At 33.5% G+C, this 22,887-nt stretch overlaps 1 protein-coding gene across 2 annotated transcripts in view; it reads left to right on the top strand.

Annotated features, from left to right (window-relative positions):
• CCDC192 (coiled-coil domain containing 192) overlaps positions 1-22,887 on the top strand; it is a 327,828-nt gene that overhangs the window by 39,996 nt on the left and 264,945 nt on the right. For both annotated transcript variants that reach the window (XM_031939355.1, XM_031939363.1), the window contains one exon: positions 21,833-21,940. In XM_031939355.1, the coding sequence (XP_031795215.1) occupies positions 21,833-21,940 (108 nt within the window). The remainder of the gene's footprint in view (positions 1-21,832; positions 21,941-22,887) is intronic.

Here is a 22,887-nt window from a genome sequence, read left to right on the forward strand (position 1 = left end):
CACCTATAAAATGAGCTGGAGAAGAAATGGCAAACCGCTCCAGTACCTTTGCCAAGAAAACCCCAAATGGTATCACAAAGAGCCCCCACTGAGCAACAGATGTTCAGTGGCAAAGGGCCAGTCATGCTGTATCCTATTGCTTAGTTCAGTGTAAAACTTGTTAGTTCAAAAGCTCACATTACTTCACATTACTATTGATACAATAGCCAGACATCATTGTGCAATTCCTCTCCAAGGAAATATTGGGGGATCAATGGGTGGCACTGTTGGAAGGGAATTTGCTTTATGACGTCAAGGGGAAGGTAAAAATATCAACCAGTTTCTGGTAGAAATCCCTTAGAGGACTCTCATTAGGTAATGATGTTGTATCTCTTCTCCCTGGTCTTCCCCCCCACCCCACCCCACCCCACCTCACCTATAGGTGAGGGCTCTCAGGAGGGGAAGGTCTTGGGTTAGAGAAGACTATACTGATGATGATACAGATCACTTCCCTCTGACCTGTAATAAGGATCAGTAGCTATGCAAGAAATTGCTTCTCTTGATAATTATCAGCCTTGATAATTCTGGAGCTGCTGCCACTTTTGATTACCTTTTACATTTAAACTCACTAGGAACAGCAAAGATCTAGCATCACTTACTTTGTGGACCTGCTCATTTAGATGCAGGAATTAGTCCTTCCTGGGATTCTTTCAAAATCAATCACTCCTTCAGGGAACTCTTACAACTTTTTGTTTTATTTTATTTCTGCTATGTTTCTGCTTTAGGTTTTGTTTTTTTTTTCTTCTTTTTCCTTTAGTGATACTTGTATTAGTCTTTTTGAATAATAGAGATCAGAGTTTACACATTACAACCCTAAGATAATTTAAATGGTTAGAAGGTTCTATTTAAGATTTTTACCATCAAAGGGTGGAATGTAGTAAGAACAATAGCCTACCTCCTCTAGGTATGCAAGTTTGGCCAAGTCCTCATTTCTAAAATATATAGAGAATTGACTCAAATTTATAATAGTTCAAGCCATTCTCCAATTAATAAATGGTCAAAGGATATGAACAGACAATTTTCAGATGAAGAAATTGAAACTATTTGTAATCATATGAAAGAGTGTTCCAAATCAGTATTGATCAGAGAAATGCAAATTAAGGCAACTCTGAGATAGCACTACGTAGCTCTCAGATTGGCTAGAATGACAGGGAAAGACAGTGTGGAATGTTGGAGGGGATGTGGGAAAACTGGTACACTGATGCATTGTTGGTGGAATTGTGAACACATCCAGGCATTCTGGAGAGCAATTTGGAACTATGCTCAAAAAAAAGTTATCACACTGTGCTTACCCTTTGATCCAGCAGTGTTATTACTGGGCTTATATCCCAAAGAGATCTTAAAGGAGGAAAAGGGGCCCACATGTGCAAAAATGTTTGTGGCAGCCCTTTTTGTAGTGACTAGAAACTAGAAAATGAATGGATGCCCATCAATTGGAGAATGGATGAAAAAGTTATGGTATATGAATGTTATAGAATATTATTGTTCTGTGAGAAACGACCAGCAGGATGATTGCAGAGAGGCCTGGAGAGACTTACATGAATTGATGCTGAGTGAAATGAGCAGGACCAGAAGATCATTATATGCAATGTTCTTCTTTTGTAAAATATAATCGTTCTCTGGGAGCAGGTTTCTTGGGGAGGTTTTCTGGAGGCAGCCTTAGTTTCAGTTCAAAGTAATAATCACTCCAAATACAGCCAGGAGTTAAAATCCAGTTCTTTATTGTGTCTTTCAAAGTCTTGAGCTTCAGCCCCTAGCTCCTTCCGAATGTCTCCAGCCAGCACAAAGGTGGAATATGAAATGAATCTGTCTCTGCCTCCTAGAGTGGGCTTCTGTCTCTGGCCCTGAGAACTTCTTGCTTATATGCTATACATTGAGTACACACGAATCATTATATCACTGGGAAACCATTATTTGTTGTAGGATTAAATCAATTCTAAACTAGATTTAAACATTGTCTCCTCAATTCCACTTAGTACCTTGTTTCAAGTTCTGGCCTATAACATCTCCTTGTAGGATCAGATCAATCATACGGAACCATGCTAAATTAGATAATTATTGTCTCTATCAATTCTAATGACTTAACACTTTGTAAGGATTCCAACAATTATATACTTCAACAACAATACTATATGATGATCAGTTCTGATGAACATGGCTCTCCTCAACAATGAGATGATTCAATTGTTCAGTGATGAAGAGGGCCATCTACACCCAGAGAGAGGATTGTGGGAACTGAGTATGGACCACAACATAGCATTCTCACTCTGTTGTTGTTTGCTTGCATTTTATTTTCTTTCGCAGTTTTTTTTCTCTTCCTTCTTGATCTGATTTTTCTTTTGTATCAAGATAACTGTATAAATATGCATACATGTATTGGATTTAACATATATTTTAACATATTTAATGTTTTGGACTACCTGCCATCTAGGGGAGGGAGTGGAAGGAAGGAGGGGAAAATTTGGAACAGAAGATTTTGCAAGGGTCAATGCTGAAAAATTACCCATGCATATGTTTTGAATATAAAAAGCTTTGATAATAAAAAAAAAGTTTGGCCAAGTTTTTCCATAAAAGATATTGATGATACTTCCTGGAGATTTAGTTGGCTCACTCACCTAAAACTTAGATTGTTGATCTAATTTCCTTTGTATATACCCTGAATACAAAGCCACAAGGAGTTCCAGAAGCTCTGATGCCTGTCAGGTGGATCATGATGGATATCAAGCAAGAAGAGCTTTGTTTACCTGAATCAAATCAAGATTTTTAATGCCTATTCTCATTGAATATCCTTCCCCTATTGTGGCTAAATAAATCTTTTTTGTTTGTCCACATCAAAAATCAATAAAACATTCCATCTACAAGATATACTGTACCACAATGGCAAGAGTTCTGGATTTGAATTTGATTTGAATTCAGGTTGGAATCTTTGCTTTGCTACTTAATACTTGTGAATATCATAATATTTGTGAATCTCTCATAAGTCACTTTACTTCTCTAGGCTTCAGTTTTCTCATCTGTAGATTAAGGAAACCGGGCTAAATGACCTCTAAAACTTCTTTCATTTCTAATAATATAATATAGTTGGAAGGAACCACAAAATGACTAAGTGGGCCTTAGCCTGGGACCTATTGCTGGTCAATCAATGAGAGTCAGAGTGATTTGGGTTTAAGGCATGGTCTTCTCCAATAAACCCCCAGATATATTGCTATATTTCAGTGATCAAAATTTACATTCCTTTGGGCAGAGCACATACAGGTAAAGTTCCTTTTAAGGACTAAATAGTAGACTCTTGAGTCTTTCTATTTTATCAGAGGCAATTAAGATTTAGTGAGACTTTCTCAGATTCCTTGCTTTTTCCATGACTACTAGAATGAACATCTTCTAATAATCCAGACAGTGGAAATTGTTGTGGAACATTTACCTTAAACAAGAGAATTTGTATTTTCTAACTTTCTTTGTACAGAGGTGTCATAAATCTAATACTAGAAGGAGTTGCTCCAGATGAGATATTCAGTTTAATTATGGATTTCTTTAAAGTTATAAAGAATTTTAATAATAGTATTATTAATCTTCTGAAGTACTTTTTATATTAATTTCCCCAATTTCTTTTTTCTTCTTTCTTTTCTTCTTTTTCTCTCTCCCTTTAGAAAAAAAAATGGTTAATAATTTTTAAAAGTACTTTACTCATTTTGAATGCCAATTGTGAGACAGTTAACATTTACTGATTGTGTACTTGCATCATAATTCAATTAAAAATTAAAAGTTTTATGGATGGGGTTAAGTCTGACACAAATAAAGTTTTTAAAGACCTGAGTCATCTTGGGCAGTAAAATCTTTCCTGACTTACATATGCTGAAATTTAAAATTATTATCTTAATAATAGCCTGTTTTTCAAAAATATTTAGATTCAAGTTGAAAGTGAAATTCTACTTAGTCAATATGGGTCTAGAACCTAGCTTTTTAAACTGTGGTTCTAGCTCTTTATTTTGGATCTCATAACTGAATGTGTGAGTTGATGAATTATGATTTATTGTGAGTAAATGTTTGATTTATAAACCTATTTTATATGCTTATATACCCTTTGTCATGCAAAAATTTCTTGGGTGAAGAAGAGTTATGGATGGGAGAAGTTTAAGAAGGTCTAGTCTAGAATACACCCTAGTTAAAACAAATTGTGACATTTCAGAATCAATAATTACATCAAATCTATGATTATTCAAAGCTCCACATTTTCCAAAATGGATAAACTATGTCAATACCATAATTTTTGCCTTGAGAAAACAAATAGGAGATGTTTTTAAAAAAGAAAATATTTTCACAATTACAGGAACATGAAGATTTTATTACTGAACATTCTTGGGCACACAGCCCCATTCTCTCCAATCCAAATTAATATCTATCCAGTTATCTGAAGTTAATGTCTGGGGTTATTGTTTTTTCAAAACTATGAGTATCTGGTAATAGCCCATTTAATTCTTAAAACAAACATAAAGGAGTCAGTGAAAAGAAAACTGGAAAGCAATCCAAAGAGAGACTCAAAATGTAGGTTTCATTTTACAGGGTTCATGGTAGCAAGATGAATGTGAAATACTATTTTTATAGATAGTCTCATATATCTATGTACATGTGGGGTTGTCTAATATATATGAAGATGTGGCTCCTAGATAGCATGGATAAACACTATTGGGACTTGGTCTACCTTTGTGGTAAGAAGGCTTTTATTGGTATCACCACAGCCACATGACTTGGCAATAGTGTGGGGAAGAGAAAAGGAGTAGGGTAATAGGATCTAGCATCATTTAATTGGGGCAATCTCTTCTATCTCCAAGAAGAATATTTGCTAGACTATTATCTATGTATAACATCTGAAATAACTCTAGTGCAGGATGTGATTCCAAAGGATGTAATATTCTTCTCTAAAATATAATGTGCTCTGGTTCAGTTTTCTTGGGGGCTTCTGGGGCCAGTCTTCGTTTCAGTTCAGTAATCCCCCCAAATGCAGCCAGGAGTTAAAGTCCAAATCCTTTACTGTCTCCTTTAAAGTCTTGTCTCCTTTACTTGGGGCTTGGCTAGTTTTCTGGAGGCCTATCTCTCTTCTTGGTTCCAAGAGCTCCTGCAGCTAGTCCTTTGCCTCTGCCAGTTTCAGCCTCCAGCCAGCACAAAGGTGGAATATAGAATGAATCTGTCTCCTCATCCGAGAGCTTCTACTGGTCTTGTGTGTCTGGCCCTGAGAGTTCCTTGCTTATATATTATATACCGAGTATACACCAATCCTTATATCACTAGGAAACCATTATTTGTTGTAGGATTAAATCAATGCTAAACTAGATTTAAGCAGTGTCTCCTCAATTCCACTTACTTAGCACATTGTTTCAAGTTCTGGCCCATAGCATCTCCTTGTAGGATCAGATCAATCATACTGAGCCAGGCTAAATTAAATAACTATTGTCTCTATCAATTCCACTGACTTAGTACCTTATAAGAATCCTAACAAAAGGGTTCAGAACAAAAGTCACTATCTGTGATCACTTTTTTAGTGGAGGATATCCCTTAGCTTACATTTGACACTTTAGCTCCTTCTAGCTAAATGCTGGTTACACAAATGGCCGTTTAAGGAGCTGGCAAATTTATCAAAGAAAGCTGCAAATGAATCAGGCAAGTTATACACCAAAAGGAACACAGTATCAGTATGAGAGAAAGGATCTTTACTCAAATGAGGAGGGAGAACAATGTTACCTTGAAAGGGTATACTCTTAGCAATCTGTAGGGCTGTGGTATTGGAAATCAAAATGTTTGATGAGCTTCCTCTATATACCTGCAGGTTGGGGGCTCCAGTCTGCATTTTGAATTCTGTGCCTTGCCTCTCTCAACTTAACTCAAAAGTGTGGTTAATAAGTTGAAGACAGTCCCTGCTACATTCTCACAGCTCATTTTTCTTTAAACCAATGAGAAGTTACATCCCTTTACGTGTAAGCAGTACAAGTTACAAGCAGTATAAGTTATTGTACTGTATCTCAAGAAAACCAACCCAGATTATATGTGGATTAAAAAAATATGTTCAGAAATTAAGTTACTGCTCTAAAACTGCTCAGAAAGTTAGTGTCAGAGCTCTTATTTGAAGCTAAACCCTTCAGCTCTAAAATCCAGAAGTTTTCCTATAGTACCAATTTGCTTTTATCCAATGAGCAAAAAGAAATCATGTAAAGTTTAAAAATGGAAATATTACACAAACAAAAAAAATGCCAAATATTAAGTAATCAGCTGTGTGCAGGGTATATTGGAGAGGAAACATGGATAGTAGTTAGAGACTATAGTGGTAGTCTCCTACTCTTAGATATGTTTCTGGAGGCAGACGAAATGGAAAAGAGATAGGGAAGCCCTTATGAAGTCAGAAGCAATGGAACTTGGGGCCAACTGGTTGTGGTGCTTACAAATTTAGTGGGAAATGAAAAATGACTGAAAGTTTGAATCTGGGTAAATAAGGAATGTGCCAGTGATAAAAATAGGGAACTGCAGAGAGGAATTTGGTTTGAGTGAAAATTGCTTATTATCAGGTTCTTGTCTTCTAGAATTAATATTACATAGGAAAAAAGTTTTTTTCTATAGAACATAATAGCCTAGGCTTTAGCCCCAATTTTTCCTGAACTTAAATGACAGTTTGTAAAGATCTCCTTGTTAAACTTTTTCATGATTTTCTTATGTTTAAATGTGATTTTCTAGCTTCTTTTTGGTATTTTTTTCTCCTACTTTCACTTGGTTTCTGGTAACCTTTCAATTTTTGTGCTAGAAAAGTTGCTTGGGTTCATATTCAATTATGTTTTAAAGGAAATTTTAAATATCTTGCCCAATCTCCCTCAGTTAGTCAGCAAAAGACCTTGGACAAAACACAAAGGTTCTGACTCACATTCCAGAGCAGTTTCTATTACACCTCTGAAAATGTGGGCATTATGCTTAGTATCTCTTGTTTAATCTCTACAAATAGAGGTAACTATAGTTGGGCTAAGAAAAATACCTGTGCATGTTTTGCTCTGAAAGATACTTATTTGGCAAATAGCATTTCTATCCATTAATCTTTCAAACTAGAGTATACTTAAAGGCTCATTAATTTTACATATATTTCTTAGCTCCCAATTGGTATGTTTCTGCAGAGAATGCACTTAATTCTAAAACTGTAAATTTATTTTGTCTAACCAATAGTACTTATGTTTTCTTCTGTAGAAGATGATGTTATTAATAAGTGAATGAAATATGACCTTTTGGTTACAATAAAAATATACAAAAAAAAAAAACTTAAGAGGAAGGACTTATTGGCAGCAACCTATCCTAAACAATAAAAGCACATAAGCCAAGAATCCCAAGCCCAGATTTTGTTTACTCAAATAATATAAACCTCTGACAGGAAGGACTGGTAACAAATTATTCATTAACTGTCTTTTTAAAAGTTCTTTCAAGTTAAGCAACTTAAAAAAAATGAGAACTGGATCCTCTCTATGAACTATTTTTCCCAGTCCAGAAAATCTTATTTTTCTTGCCATATAATACCTTTTAAAGTACAGTCTTTCTGATTGCTCAGTTCCCCAATGTGAATGATCAATGGAATGACATATTCTGGTTATTTCCTCTGTTAACATTCTCTTTGTGAAAACTAGATACTCAGCAGGAATTTCCTATTCAGTGAAACTTAACATCTTCTTTCCAAATTTTTTCTACCTAGAAACTCAAATGAGTGGGGCTTCCTTTACTTAAAATTTAAGAAAGAACTTCATGCTCACAAGAAAGACACTCCAAAACCAACAACTTTAAGAAAGTCTTATTTTGCAACTAAATATCCTTCTAATATGCTAAATCAATGTCAGGGCTTTTAGGTGGTACAACTGATAGAGTGCCAGATGAAGTCAGGAAGACAGCTTCCTGAGTTCAAATGTGGCCTCAGATACTTAATATCTGTGTGACCCTGGGCAAGTCACTTAATTCTGTATATTTCAATTCCTTATCTGTAAAATGAGCCAGAAAAGGAAATGGCAAATCCTTCTAGTATATTTGTCAAGAAAACGCGAAATGGGGTCATAAAGAATCAGACATCACTGAACAACAAACAACAAAATCAGAACTTGAATAGAATTCAACATACATGAAGGGATTTGCATTTTACCTTCTGGATGGAAGATCCAAAAGGAAATAACATAAAGATTAGCATACTAGTCTAGGAACAGATTAAGAGCTAAAAAGGACCTTATAGGTTTCTGTTAATTGGATGTTATAACATTACTAGCTTGTTTTATGCCTAAGGACCATATGATCCTCTCTTTTTTTCAACTTTACAGAATTTGTTTTAGATGAAAAATTTCCAATGTACTTATATTCACTTTAAGTCCCTAACTGAGGAAACTTTTTGACATTGAAATTATTGGACACTGAAAATTATTGATATTTAGCTAGAGATTGAGTTTTCTGCCTGATTTTACATTTCATCTATTTCTAGTTAACTGTTCATGGTTGAGGTAAAATTCAGTTTACTAGAAATGTTTGGGTAATGAAACAAAAAATTATGTGTAGATAGATAAATGGATAGATAGAAAGAAACAGAGAAAGACAGAAAGAAAGAAGAAAGGAAAGAAAAGAAGGAAGGAAGGGAAAAAAGAAGGAAAGAAAGAAGGAAAGAGAAAGAGAGAGACAGACAGATAGAGAAACAGAGAGAGAGAGAGAGAGAGAGATAGGCATTTGGGGAAATAGTTGAACTTTTTATCCTGAGTCTTTTGCTCTGAGATGGCTATAGAGTTGATGACTTTTCTCTTTGTCATAGCTGTCTTACTTTTGTTCCTCAGCTGTGTGCTGGGATGCTTTATTTTCTCTCTGTCTGGCTCCAAAACAGCTCCTTCCTTCTTTAGGAAGTCTTAGATTATGACCAAGTTTCTCTCATAATTCTTTGATTCATTTAAGGAGGTATGCAAATAAAATAATAAATTTATTGATTAGGTCAAAATGTGTTCTTATCGCAACAAAAGTAATTGCTTTTAAGTAATTGGAATCCCTCCCTTATATTAAAATCATAGATCAAGAATTTAAAGGGACCGCAGACATTATATAGTCCAACTCTCTTATTTTCCAAAAGGAGAAAAAAAGATTCAGAGAGGTTGTGGCTAAATGACTTGTCAGGGGTAACATAAGAGGTACTTGTGGAAGAATGTTTATTTTTCTCCTTTAACTTGTTCACTTTTTTTTTTTTAAGTCCATTCCTGTATTTTGTGTGTGTGTGTGTGTGTGTGTGTGTGTGTGTGTGAGAGAGAGAGAGAGAGAGAGAGAGAGTAAGCAGCCTCCATTCCTTCAAATGGGGTTTTACATATGTCTATTCTATGCTTTATGTACCCAGTGGAAGATAGTCTGTTGATAAAGTCTAAAAATTAGGACTAAGATCAAGTAGTTTTGTCCCTGCTGTGCAACAATCAAATTCACAATTAAAGTTAATACATTGGAAATGTCATTCCTTTCCTGAAATGTAATTAAAAAACAACAACAGCACTATTATACATATATATATATATATATATATATATATATATATATAAGCAAATGTTCCAGCCTGAGCAAACCATTTTAGTATCTTTGCCAAAAAAACCTCAAATGGAGTCAAGAAAGTCATAGAGAACTGAAAAATAGCTAAGCAAAGAACACCTAACTCAGCAACTTAAGTCTGACAATGTATACCTTATTCTACACTTACAGTTCCCCACTTCTAAGAATATACTTTGTTTAAAATTTTTTATTTTAGATTTAAATACTAAAAAAAGAGAATGCAATATGAAACTATGACTTTTCATTTCAAGCAGCATTTTTTTAAGAAAGCAAATAATTTCTGTACATTATTTTCAAAACTTATTTATGCTTTTTTCTGAACTTCCTTCTCTTCTCTTCTGTACATTAATTTTAAAAAATGACCCTCTTTGTTATTATCACTTTTACTAGGCATTCCTAATCCTTCCCCTTCCCCCAAAATAAATAAATAAATAAATCAACCTTGAAGGAAAGACTTAAAAAAAATATACCTTGTAGCAAATATGCATAGTTGAACAACATAAATTCACATATTTGTCAAAAAATCTAAGGCTCTTTGTGCACCTTGGATCTATCACCATTCTGTCAAAAGGTGGATAATATGTTTCATAATAGGTCCTCCTGTTGTTGCTTGTCCTTCATTTTCAAAGACGACCAATGGCATCATGGGTGATGTCTTGACTTGCACAACAATTGAACTTAAGAGAGACAAAGATGCAAAAAAATCTACAGCCTCACTCTCTTTTTTAGTCATCCAAGTCCACTGGCAGGACACAGTCAGAATGACTGGTAATGTCCCTGGATGTGGAATATGACCTTGGTGTCTTCAGTATCTGACCAAGCTTTAAGTGCTTCAGTCATCTTCATGGCTGTTGAAACAAATTCTCATCCTTTTTTGGTAGCTTTATATGTCAGATTAAGGGTTTTGTATTTAATTCTAAAAGCAATAGGGAGACATGAGGTCATTGCTTTGTTAAAATAGTACAGTACACTTAATTAACCTTCTAGTAACGTATTTCACTTTGAAATACCAAAGTCACCCTTCAGAACCATGCAATCATTTTTGGAATTCAAATATAGGATTTTATCTTTATTATATTTCATCTTATTAGATTTGACTAATAAATCTAGGATATTAAGTTGGGTTATTTTGGGCTTTTCCTAGTGATTAAGAAAACAAAACAATTCTGCTTACTTATCTTAATGACGCAAGACTAATCCCAATGTATGAATCATAAGCTTTTGTGTAATTTATTATTAAGTAAAGAATTTTTCTGTAGTTAGTTCACTTTTTTTCCCTACAGGAACAGGTTCATAAAAATCTGTTCTCAAGATAACCTCTTTGAAACCATCCAGACTATTTTAAAAGTAGAAGTGGATAGTATAAATTATATATTTTTTCATTATTTCATATTAAATTTTCATTTGTTTAAAATATTTGCCTTGACTAGAATGGTTGGTAATATTGTTTTGATTTCAAGGTAATCAGCTAAGGAAATAGTCATCAATGTCTTATCCCTCTTTCTAAGACACTAAGAGGTGCTAGCTAATGAATTTTTACAGGAATATATACTTGTACTTTCCTAATTTTCCTAATTCAATAATAGTGCTATATGTGGGTATAATTTTACTTTTAAATGAGAAAAATGCCTTTTTTGTTCTGCTGTACAATGCAAAAGTGAGTAATATTATCCTTCCTTCCTTTCACCCTAGAGAAAGGAAAAAAAAAAAGAAAAAAAACACCCTAAAATTCCTGTTTGCTTGATTTGTCTCTTTAATAAGATTCTTCTTTGTTTTCTGTAAAGTTAATCTGATCACAAGGCAGGAATAATATAAATTGATGACTCCTCTTGTTTAGAGACCTATTCAACTAGCAGTTACTAAAGTAGATACTCTTTTTTGCTAAGAATTTTACCAATGAATTTCTTGGCCATACTAGTTAGCTTTATTAATTGAATAATTTTAGTCAGGAAAAAAGTTGTATTATAATGAGGAATATATACATATCTATATTTCTTTATATAGTTTTTATGCATCTTTGACTCCTTTTTCATTATTAACCTTGAATTCCTAAAATTGGTTTACTTGCTACCTGTCCTTTGAGTTCACTTATTAGTACCAATTTTAACATCTCTCATCTCATTTTCTATTGGGACACTAATGCATTGTTGGTAGAATTGTGAACTAATACAATAATTTTGTAAAGTAATTTGGAGCTCTGCTCAAAAGGCTATAAAACTGCATATCCTTTGACTAAGCAACAGCAGTACTAGATCTTTATCCCAAAGAGATTTTTTAAAAAATAATGTATCATTATAAAAATATTTATAGCAACTCTTTATGTGGTGGCAAAAAATTGGAAATTGAAGAAATAAATGCCCATCAATTGGGAAATGTTTAAGCAAGTTGTAGTATATGATTATGGTGGAATACAATTAATTATACTTTAGGAAATGACAAGCAGGATGGTTTCAGAAAAATCTGGAAAGATCTGAACTGATGCAAAGTGAAGTGAGACCATTGTACATAGTAACAACAGTACTGTATAACAATCAAATCTGAATGACTTAATTACTCTGAACAATACAATGATCTAAGACAATTCCAAAGGACTCATGATACAAACGTCTATCTACTGCCAAAGAAAGAACTAATGAAGACTGAATGAAGATTGAAGCATATTTTTTTTTTGAAGCATACTTTTAAAAACTTTATTTTTCTTGGGGCTTTTTTTTGGGGGTCTATGTTTTCTTTTTACAACATAACGAATAGTGGAAATATGTTTTGCAAGGCTGCATATGTGTATCAAATTACTTGCCTTTTCAATGAGGGGCAAAGGAAGAAGGGAGAGAATTTGGAACTTAAAATTTTAAAAAATGAAGATTTAAAAAAATTATATATAATTAGAAAAATTATTTTGTTTAAGTTTAAAAAGAAAGTTTTTTTTTAACAGTGTTCCCGTCCATGTATAAATTATTCCTCTGACTGTATTCACATGTCCAAATAAAAAGGAATCACATGATATTCTATAATTTCAGTGTGCCTTTTAAAGTCAGATAATTAACAATTGTATGTTAATTTCTCTGAATTAATAAAATTTATCCAAACAGGTATGATCATGTCTTGATTGATTTTTTTAAAGGTGTTTTAGGTGTACCAATTTTTTGGCGGGGAGGGAGATGCCCACAATATGGTATTGTACCTACTCATCATATATAATAATTGAAATTAGACTAAAAGAAGGAATGTGGGTTCCCATATACAAAGATTAATAGGATGTTTCCTCATGAAGCTCTTAGGAGAGTGCATTTCCCCTTGAGAGATATTTCTGAGATGTCCTGCCAATAATACAGATCTCTTTTTCCCTGGCTTGGTCTTTTGTTGCCTCAAGTGCTAATCTCATATTATTTATATCTGTGTTATTAATCTCTATCTGCTTAGAGGCACTCCTGTTTATGGAACTTGTACTTGCTTAGGGATAGGATTTCAATGTGTTTCCATTGTGTTTGAGCTGTCTCAATGAAACCACTGTCTCTTTTTCCACCTTTATGCCTTAGCTTTGCTGAAGTAGTCACTTTATAAATATCTCAATCTTACCTCAAATTTCAAAGCTAGTTTTAAATACACACATACACATGGATTAAGCAGCAACCACATGATTTTCTTTTATATAAAAGGGGAAATAAATGATTGCATTTTTTAAAAAAAGGAAAAATAGTCATCTGTCAAGAGATTTTATTTGTTAAGAAGATGGACAAAGAATATTAGGTACCTACTATTTGCCAAGCTTGATGATTTACAAATATTACTTAATTTGATTCTTAAAACAAATCCTAAGAGATAAGCATTTTTATTATCCTCATTTTCAGTTGAGGAAACTGAGGTACACTTGCTCATTATCACATGACTAATAAGTTTTTGAGGCCAAATTTGAGCTCAGATATTTCTGAGTCCTTTCCTCTATCCTCTGAGTCACCTAACTAGAGAAAAGACTCACTTCTCTGATTTCTATTCCAATTATATATGGTATGAGTTAAATATTTTTTATAATTTTAAAAAGAGAATTGGTTAAATCATAGTGAAACAATCTCAAGAATGTTTTGACATTCTGTGATATCTATGTTTTTATTCTAATTCTGTGATATCTATGTAATATTCTAAAACATTTTGACTTGTGTCCTTTTTGTGATTTTATAATGTAAAATGGGGTTCTGATTAGTTCAACTATATATGCATAGTTTTAGAGTAACCTGAGGAGTTTCAAGGCATCTTCTCTAATGTCACAGGCCTTCATTCTACCAATATTCCTCTACCTTGTTAGGCAGTTAGGTGGTAGAGTGGATAGAACACTGGGGCAGCAGACAGGAAGACCTGATTCCAAATTCAACCTAAGACATGTAGTAGTTCAGTAACCTTGGAAAAACTGTCTGCCTCAGTTTTCTTAATTGTAAAATGGAAATAATAATAGTACCTACCTCTTCAGGTTGCTTTGAGCACAGCATAATGCCTGGCAGATAACAGGCTCTTAATAAATGTTTATTCCTTTTCCCTTCTATACTAAATGCCAATGACTGATATTCCAATTCCTTTTAACCACTTACTATTAATTAGCTCTTATAAAAGGATATTTGAAAATATAATAAGAGCAAAATATAAATTTAATGGGAGTCTGGCACATATGGAGAAAACCTCAGTTTGCCCAGCTAATAAGAATTTTCCAATGTGGAGAATCTGAGGAGTTGGCTTCTGGAAGGGTCATGATAACATGAAATGGAAAAGTTTTGGAGATATTTGGTCATGGATAGACTGTGACTGGCTCACAGTATTGCTTTGTATTGTTTAGTCATTTTCTAGTCATGTCTGATTTTTTCTGGTCCCTTTTGTGTTTTTGTTTTTGTTTTGTTTTTTTGTTTGTTTTGTTACTGAAGTGGTTTGCAACTTCCTTCTCTAACTCATTTTAGAGATGAGGAAACTGAGGCAGACAGCAATTAAATGTCTTGCCCAGGGATATCCCACTAGTAAATATCAGAGAAAAGATTTGAATTCAGGAAGACATCTGACTCCAGGTGGCACTCTATCCATTCCATTACTTAATGATGTTAAATAAAATGGGGCTTAGAAAGGAAAGAAATGGACAGAGAATCAATTATTTAGAAAGAAAAGGGTAAGCCTTGCCCAAGAAATTAACTTTCTGAAAATTACTAGATGTTCTATCAGTAAAAAAGTTTATAGAAGTATAGATTTTTTTTTAGTGAGAATTTGTTTTTATTGCTTTTTCACTGTGGGAAACAGGAAGGTAGGAATGACATTTTATACTGAAAATAAAATTGAAAAATAAACAATGAACCTGGCCCGAAGTTAAGGTTCTTAACACAGTATCCATGAACTCCCAAGGAGTCTAGGGGTAGATTTTAGGGATCAATAATAGTTACATTTTCTTCAGTTAAATGTAGGATTATTCTAAGAAAGTTTACATTGGCTTCATCAAACTATCAAAAGATCCATGATAAAAAAAAAGGGTTAAAGACTCTACTTTAATTGTATATTGTTTCTTGGCATATTAGATATTATGTATGATTAGCAAGACTTTTAAAAATTGAATTTTTATTGTGATGGTAGTAACACCACATACTTAAGAGGAACTAAGGAACTTTGGGATTTCATCTGCTTGAATTGTTTCCATAGCAGTACTAGCAGGCAATACAGATGTGACATATATAATGCTTTTCTTGACAAATCCATTTAATTACCATTTGAATTCTTACTCTGATAAGAGCAAAATATTTTAAAAGTATAATTATTAGGAATATCTTAACTAGGGAACATGATGTAGTGAATGGAGTATTTGGCTTAGTGCCAGAAAGACCTGGATATGTATCTTCCTTCTGATTTTTATTAACTGTGTAATCCCAGGCAACTTTCTGAGTCTCAGAATACTGAGACTTAAGTATTAAGTTATAGATGGATTGTGATGGGATCATTGATTTTTTATATATAATATGATAATTATTAGAAAGATATTATAATACCATAATGCCTGACATAGTGCTTAAATTCTTCTTGAATGAACTAAAGAAAGGAAGTAGAAAATCTTCAGTTTCTGCAGGGAAGAGGGGAAAAGGCTATTGGGAAATTTACAGTTGTCTAATTAGACTAGAGCATTGCATAAATCTATCTATCTATCTATATATAATTTTTTTCATCCTGAAACACTTATTTTATAAATTTCAAATGGCTTTTCATTTTCAAATTGTCAGTCTAATTTTTTTTTTTTAATGCCTGGTTAGATTGGAATGTTCAGGATGCATTTATATATTGTTTCATTTTTTAAAAATTAAAAATTAAAATGTGGCCTTGCTGTGATCATGACTAGTGCTCAGTGAAGACATTTTTATTTTTGTTTTATTTTATTTTTTGCTAAAGGTCATATTTTAAATTTTAACCAAGTTCAAGATCTTTGGACAACACAATAAAATGCTATGATACTTTGAACAGAGAGAGGGAATTATTGTGATTAGAATATTTGCCAGAAGCAAAGAAGCAGGATCTTCCTTTCTCCTGCTGGGCCAACTATGCTAAAGCCCCAAATATCTGTCTGTGAAAAATAAGAACAATAGGTAGAGGTAGGCTGGAGCTAATTTCTTCAAATGTTAAGTTTTCATTGTAATCATTTGCACCTCAGAAATCAGCTAACACTATAAATTAGGGCTTGATTTATTGCTTTTTTTTTTTTTTAACTATCTAGGTTTAAGTGATGAAGAAAATGACTATGTGTTCAACCCTCCTTTTCTTTTTTTTCTTATAAGTGTTTACTGATAATTTTAGATTCTTTTATCATCATAGTATCCCAAGTATCTCATCTCCATTTTCTTACAAAGAGTCATCCCATTTGACAAATAGGATTTTTTTAGAGAGGAAAATAAAGATCAAATCAATTGATTAATAGGTTGAAAAAAGTCTAAAAATATGTGCAGTGTATCTCTGTGAATCTCCTATCTTCATGAAAAGTAGGTTAGGGATACTGATGTCATCTTATATCTCTTCATTTGAGATCTATTTGATTTTAAAACTTTTGTTAAATTTATTTTTGATTTTTCAGTATGTTGTTTTTTCCTCTGCATTATTATAATTACTATGTATGTTTTCTTAGCTCTGCTTACTTCACTCTATCAATTCTTACAGTTTTTTCCATGTTTTTCTGTATTCATCACACACATCATTTCTTTCTTTTTTTTTTTATTTAATAGCCTTTTATTTACAGGTTATATGCATGGATAACTTTACAGCGTTAACAATTGCCAAACCTCTTGTTCCAATTTTTCACCTCTTACCCCCCACCCCCTCCCCTAGATGGCAGGATGACCAGTAGATGTTAAATACATTAAAATATAAATTAGATACACAATAAGTATACATGACCAAAACATTATTTTGCTGTATAAAAAGAATCAGACTCTGAAATATTGTACAATTAGCTTGACACACATCATTTCTTACAGCACAGTAACATTTATTGAAGCATTCTTCAGTTGATGGGCATTTACTTTCTTTCCAGTTCTTAGCTATTATGTGTTGCTCTTAATAATTTGGAGTATATGGGGAACTTTTTTTTCTTTTTATGAATGTCTTCCTTAGAGTATATGGCCAGTAATAGTACAAAGGTATGGACATTTAAATTACTTTATTTGCAGAATTTCAATTTTTCCATAATAATATATTAGTGTGACTATCTTTCCACAGCTCCTCTAACATATCCCGTCTCAATTTTTGGTCATTTTTGCCAATTTTAAGAGTGTGAGATAAAACCTTAGGTCAAACTTCTTTCCCTAGTTCAGATAAGAGTGATATTCATCTGATGTCCACTCTTTCTTATTCCTTCTTCCTTGCTTTGAAAAATCTTCTCACATACTTCAATGATTAAAAATAGCAAATTTTACTCCTTTATTCCTCCTTTATAAATTAGCATATTTCTCCTTTTATGCTCCCTTCTTTTCATTGCTTACAGTCTTCAAAAGAGAAACAATCCATCTCTTTCCCCAGAGTTCTGTTTTTCCAATTTAACTTATTTAATATCCTTTGAAGTTATTAAGATATGATATCTTATAAGATATAAGAAGGGATATTTGTTTCTTCTCCCCATTAGAATGTTAACAGTACATTACTATAGATCTCCTTTCAACTGCTGAAATAAATTTATCTTTTGAGGTTTCTCTTGATTCTTGTGTTTATATTTCAAAATTCTTACTAGCCCTGGTCTTCTCATCAGAAATGTTTGAAAGTCTATTCCATTAAAGAACTAATTTTTTTTTTTTTTTTGCTCTGTAGAATTATACTTAACTCTGTAGGGTAAGCTTCTTCATTGTAAGCTTTTTTTTCCTTGCATTTTTCTTGCATTCCAAGATCTTCTTTATTTTAAGCAGAAACTGAAAGATCTTTGATGATTCTGACTGTAGTTTCTTGGTACTTGAATTGTTTCTTGATGGGTTCTTACATTATTTTTCTTTGATGTGAAAACTCTGGGTTTGCCTATGACATTCCTTGGACTTTTGTCTTTTGGAAATTGTTTTAGATTAGTGGATTTTATATCTTCATTCTGCCCTCTAGTTCTAATAGATTTAGAAATATTAATTTTTAATTTTTTGAAATGTAGTGGTCCATGTTTTTATTTTCCTTCTTAAATATTGTTTTCAGGGAATCCAATTATTCTTAAGTGATCTCTCTAATCTGTTTTCTAAGTCAGTTGTTTTTGATATCAGATATCTTACATTTTCTTCTAATTTTTCAATATTTTGATTTTGTTCTAATATTTCTTTTTATCAGGGCAGTTAGGTGGCACAGTGGATAGAGCACCAGCCCCAAAGTTAGGAGGACCTGAGTTCAAATATGACCTCAGACACAGTACTTCCTAGCTGTGTGACCCTGGGCAACTCACTTAACCCCAATTGCCTCAGGAAAAAAAAAAGTATTCCTATCTCATGGAGACATTGATTTCTATTTGATCTATTTTAGTTTTCAGGGGAATCTTCCACTTTTTAAAAAATTTCAACTATTTTATTTTTTTCAATTTCATGTAAAGATAATTTTCAAAATTCATTTTTGTAAGATTTTGAGTTCCAGTTTTTTTCTTCTTCCTTCCCTCCTCACTTTCCCCTCCCCAAGATAGCAAGCAATCTCATATAGGTTATATATATATATATATATACTTTTTTCTATATATTTGAAACATATTTCCATGGAATCTCCCACTCTTGCCACTTTGCATTTGTAATGCATTTCACATGACCAAAGTAAAATTAAGAACTGTGTATATTTGTGAATGCACATGAATGCTGCATTCCTTTCCACAAGGATTTGGAATACAGATGGAATGGATGCTTGAAGGACTAAACAGAAATCTTCAGTGTATTGTAATTTAAGGATTATTAGGGCTGAATTTATATGCAGGGGACAGTCTTCCTTTCTCCTTACCTTAAAAGAGAAGGAAGAGCTGAAATCTAATTAGAGAAATGTTATTGTATGTCCTTTGTTCTCAAAAAAGGATCATGACATCAGGGAGATGATGCCATGACATGTAAATGAATTGGATTTAATGAGGGAGGGCTGTGCCCAAAGTCACCAGTCTTACCTGCAAAGCCGTCTGGGTCCAGTGGCCAGATAGAGGTCAGGATGACTGGAGATGGCCCTGTATTCAGTGGGAGACCTGGCCCCTTTTAAGCTAAGATCTTTTCCCCAGGTCTCAGTTTAACTGAGGCAATGCCCATTTAATGATTAAAGCAAGTTAAGGAAGAAATGAGGCAAAGAATAGCTTTAGGAAGTATGAGAGTGTGTGATTGAATGAGAAAATAAGGCCTGGAGTAATAATAAGCATAACAGTAAGTCATTTAAAATTGCTGCCATAACCTTCTCTTGATGAACTGTGTAGAAGCCACATGGAACATGATGTGATGTTCTTGTTTATGAAAAAAATTTGTGTTGCTCTTACCTTCTCAATCTTGATCTTGCTATGGCTCTTGTGCTAAATCTATATGTCTAATTTTTATTTCTTGGAGACTGCTCATTTTGTGTAAATAACATGGATTTTAAAAAGAGGAAAAGAGAGAAATAGGCTTTTATCTAATTAAATGTTGGGACTATAGCTGGGAACTTGAGCTGATCAAAAGGAATTTCATCAACATTCATTTTTATAGCTCCCCAAAAGCAGAGAAGAATAAATATTTCTGGACTGTCTGAGACATAGAATGAGCCAGCAGTTTTCCAATGGAAGAAGTTTTGCTAATGTAAGAGGAAGTCATCCTCATCTGAGTCAGGGGCCTCAGAACATTCCTTCTTATTTTCTCTTCCAAAGTTTAAAGAATCCTAACCCTATACTCCTAGGAGCAGAGAGAGAACATTGACTAAAAGAAAATTTATGCTCTTGGAAATTTATGAAAGAGGGGCTGAGAAACAGTGGTACCATTCACAGGAGTGGCCGTCGGGAGAGAAGGGAAAACTCTTACCAACACTGATATATGTGTGAATGTGTGTCTGTATATATAAGTGTATATGTGTGTGAGTATATGTGTATATTTATGAGTATGCATGTATTTGTGTTTATATATATATATATATATATATATATATATGAATATATAAGTGTGTACATGTACTTGTGTGTTTGTGTCTGTGTTTTGTGAGGGAAGGACAAACCTGTAAGTTAGTATAGGGACTCCTGATGAGGAATTTTCTCCACCAATACAGATTAACACCTTTTCTACTACTTAGAGTTTTAGAAAGGTTCCTGGACAAAGAGATTACTTGCCCAGGATCACATAGAGCCAGTATGTGTTGTTGGTAGGATTTGAATCCAGGACCTTCTGATTGATTACCTCTCCACAATGTCATGCTGTGTTATAGACACTAACATAAATTTTGTGTGTACACACACATTTATATTTTAGCATGTAATCATGTAAATACATCTGGAAAATTCACATATATTTGTATATATGACTTTAGGCTCAGAGAACAGTAGGAAAGAGGCTCTACTTTGTGATAAATTAGAAATAGGAGCTGCAGAACCTACCATAGGCAGGGATATTAGAGGAAGACTTATTATTAAATATTAGTTAGTATAGAAATTTCCCCCCTTCAGTTTGCAGGCTTCTCTGCAATTACTGAATAGTTGTCACAAAACTGAAATCACAGACACAAGAGACAGCAATGCCAGCACAACTTTGAGCTGGTCATGCTCTGATGATTTTATTTTGTATACCTTTCAGGATATCCAATGATCCCCAAAAAGCCTGTGGTCAGAATCAAATGACTTTAAAATTGTTTTGAATGGAAAATTCTACCCATCTGCTGATTTCAGAGATTTCAGAGATGTCCTAGGGGATACCGATCTGTTTTTAAAGCATGTAAATTCTTTCTTTCATGTGCTTTTACTTTACCATAAAAGGTAAAGTTAATACTTTTAACCAAATTCCAACATGAGTAGCATCATAGACTTTTAGCCAGAAGGGACCTTTAAAGATCATTTAGTCTCCCCCTCTTCCTCTTTCTGGATGAGAAATTGAGGCCCAGAAAAATTAGATAACTTCCTTAAAGTTACATAAGTAGTTAAGTATTCAAATAAGGTTGGGAACCTATGTCCTGGAATTCTAGAAAGAGGCCATTTTCCACAGTACCACTGCATCCTAGCAAGCAGATTCCAACTCTCAGAATCTCCTCATTATTTGTATTTAATAGGAAACTCTTATGTTCTCCTCAGGATCTAAACTGTTAAGTCAGATAGATCCATATTTTTTCCCTAAAGTTTTTACTCTTTTCTTAAGTCTATTGGTAAAAAGGAAAAAAAAAAAAAAAGACTTGTATGCATTTTCTGGCCCTCACCTAATTTGATTAGATTTTAGCCTAATAAAAAGTTCATTAAGGGAATTGTTTATACTATTTGGGGTCTACCAACTGGGATCCACAAATTCCCACTTTTATTTCACCTGTCAGATTCTTTTAATTTGAGGGAAATAATGTAGCTCTTGGGATATCAATTTATCATTTTTAAAAAATGCTTACTACATATAGTAAGTTAGACTAGTCTAACCCTCTGTCCTGTACTATATATATTATCTTTCTTTTATGAACTTCCTCAAAAACAACCTTCATTGGTAATATGCTATAGCAAATTTATACCCACTAGGTTCTTTGGTTTATTTGTAACTGATTCTTTTGTTATAAAAATTAATATATTATCATACTTTTAAAGACAGAAGCCCTGGAATCAGGACAGATGGTCCATGCTTTGACACAGCTGGAAGAATTGGAACTGTGCCTAAAAGCAGCAGAAGAAAAGACTAAGACATTAACAGAGCGGGTAAATATCTGTTATTTGAATTGGAAATACACATTTTTATTAATCAGTCAGGAAGCATTTCTAAAATGCTTACTCTGAGTGAGATATGATGCTAAGTACTAGTGCTAAAAGACAAAGGTTAAAGTTCTTCCCTCCAAGGAGCTAACATTCTAATGAAGGTGACATTTATTCATCTTAGAATATGTAAAATGAATACAAGTTTTGGGAGGAAGTATGGAGTAGGTTGGGGAAGGAGGGACCAGCAAAGAAGATGAAGAAGATAATAGCCTTTAAACTGAATCTTGAAGGAAGCCTGGGGTTCCAAGAGGTGGTGGGAGGGGGGGGGAGCTAAGGTATGTGAGAACATCTGGTGAAGAGACCCAGGAACCAGAATCGGAGCATTTAAGGTCAGTGTGGCTGGAATGCAGAGTGGGAGGAAGGGAGCAAAATGTAGTAATACTAGAAAGATAGAAAAAGGTCAGGGGATGAAGAGCTTTAAATGTCAAATGAAAGAATTTAAATTTGATCTTGGAGGCAAGAGAATGTTACTGGATTTGTAGAATAGTAGAGTAACATGGATAAACCTGGGCTTCACCAAGTTTACTTTGGCATTTGAAAGGATGATGGATTGGATTTCAGGGAAAATCTTGATTTGGGGAAGCCAGAAAGGAGCCTATTGCAATAATCTAGGTGATGAGTCAGTCAGGTAATCAACAAGAAATGATTAAACATTTATATGTTTTACTATGGCACTGTGCTAAGTGCTGAGATTACAAAGAAAAGCAAAAACAGCCTCTACCCTCAAGGAGCTCATATTTAAATGGGGAGGAAACATGCAAATATAAAATACATATAGAGAAGATAGTAATCTATATGGAATAAAGAAGAGTAAATATTGTATAGCAAGTATAATATCATTGAGTTTATGACAGGAGTATAAAATATACGAAGACTAGTTCAGGTGGGGA

Source organism: Sarcophilus harrisii, chromosome 1, assembly GCF_902635505.1.
Source record: "Sarcophilus harrisii chromosome 1, mSarHar1.11, whole genome shotgun sequence".
NCBI lineage: Eukaryota > Metazoa > Chordata > Mammalia > Dasyuromorphia > Dasyuridae > Sarcophilus > Sarcophilus harrisii.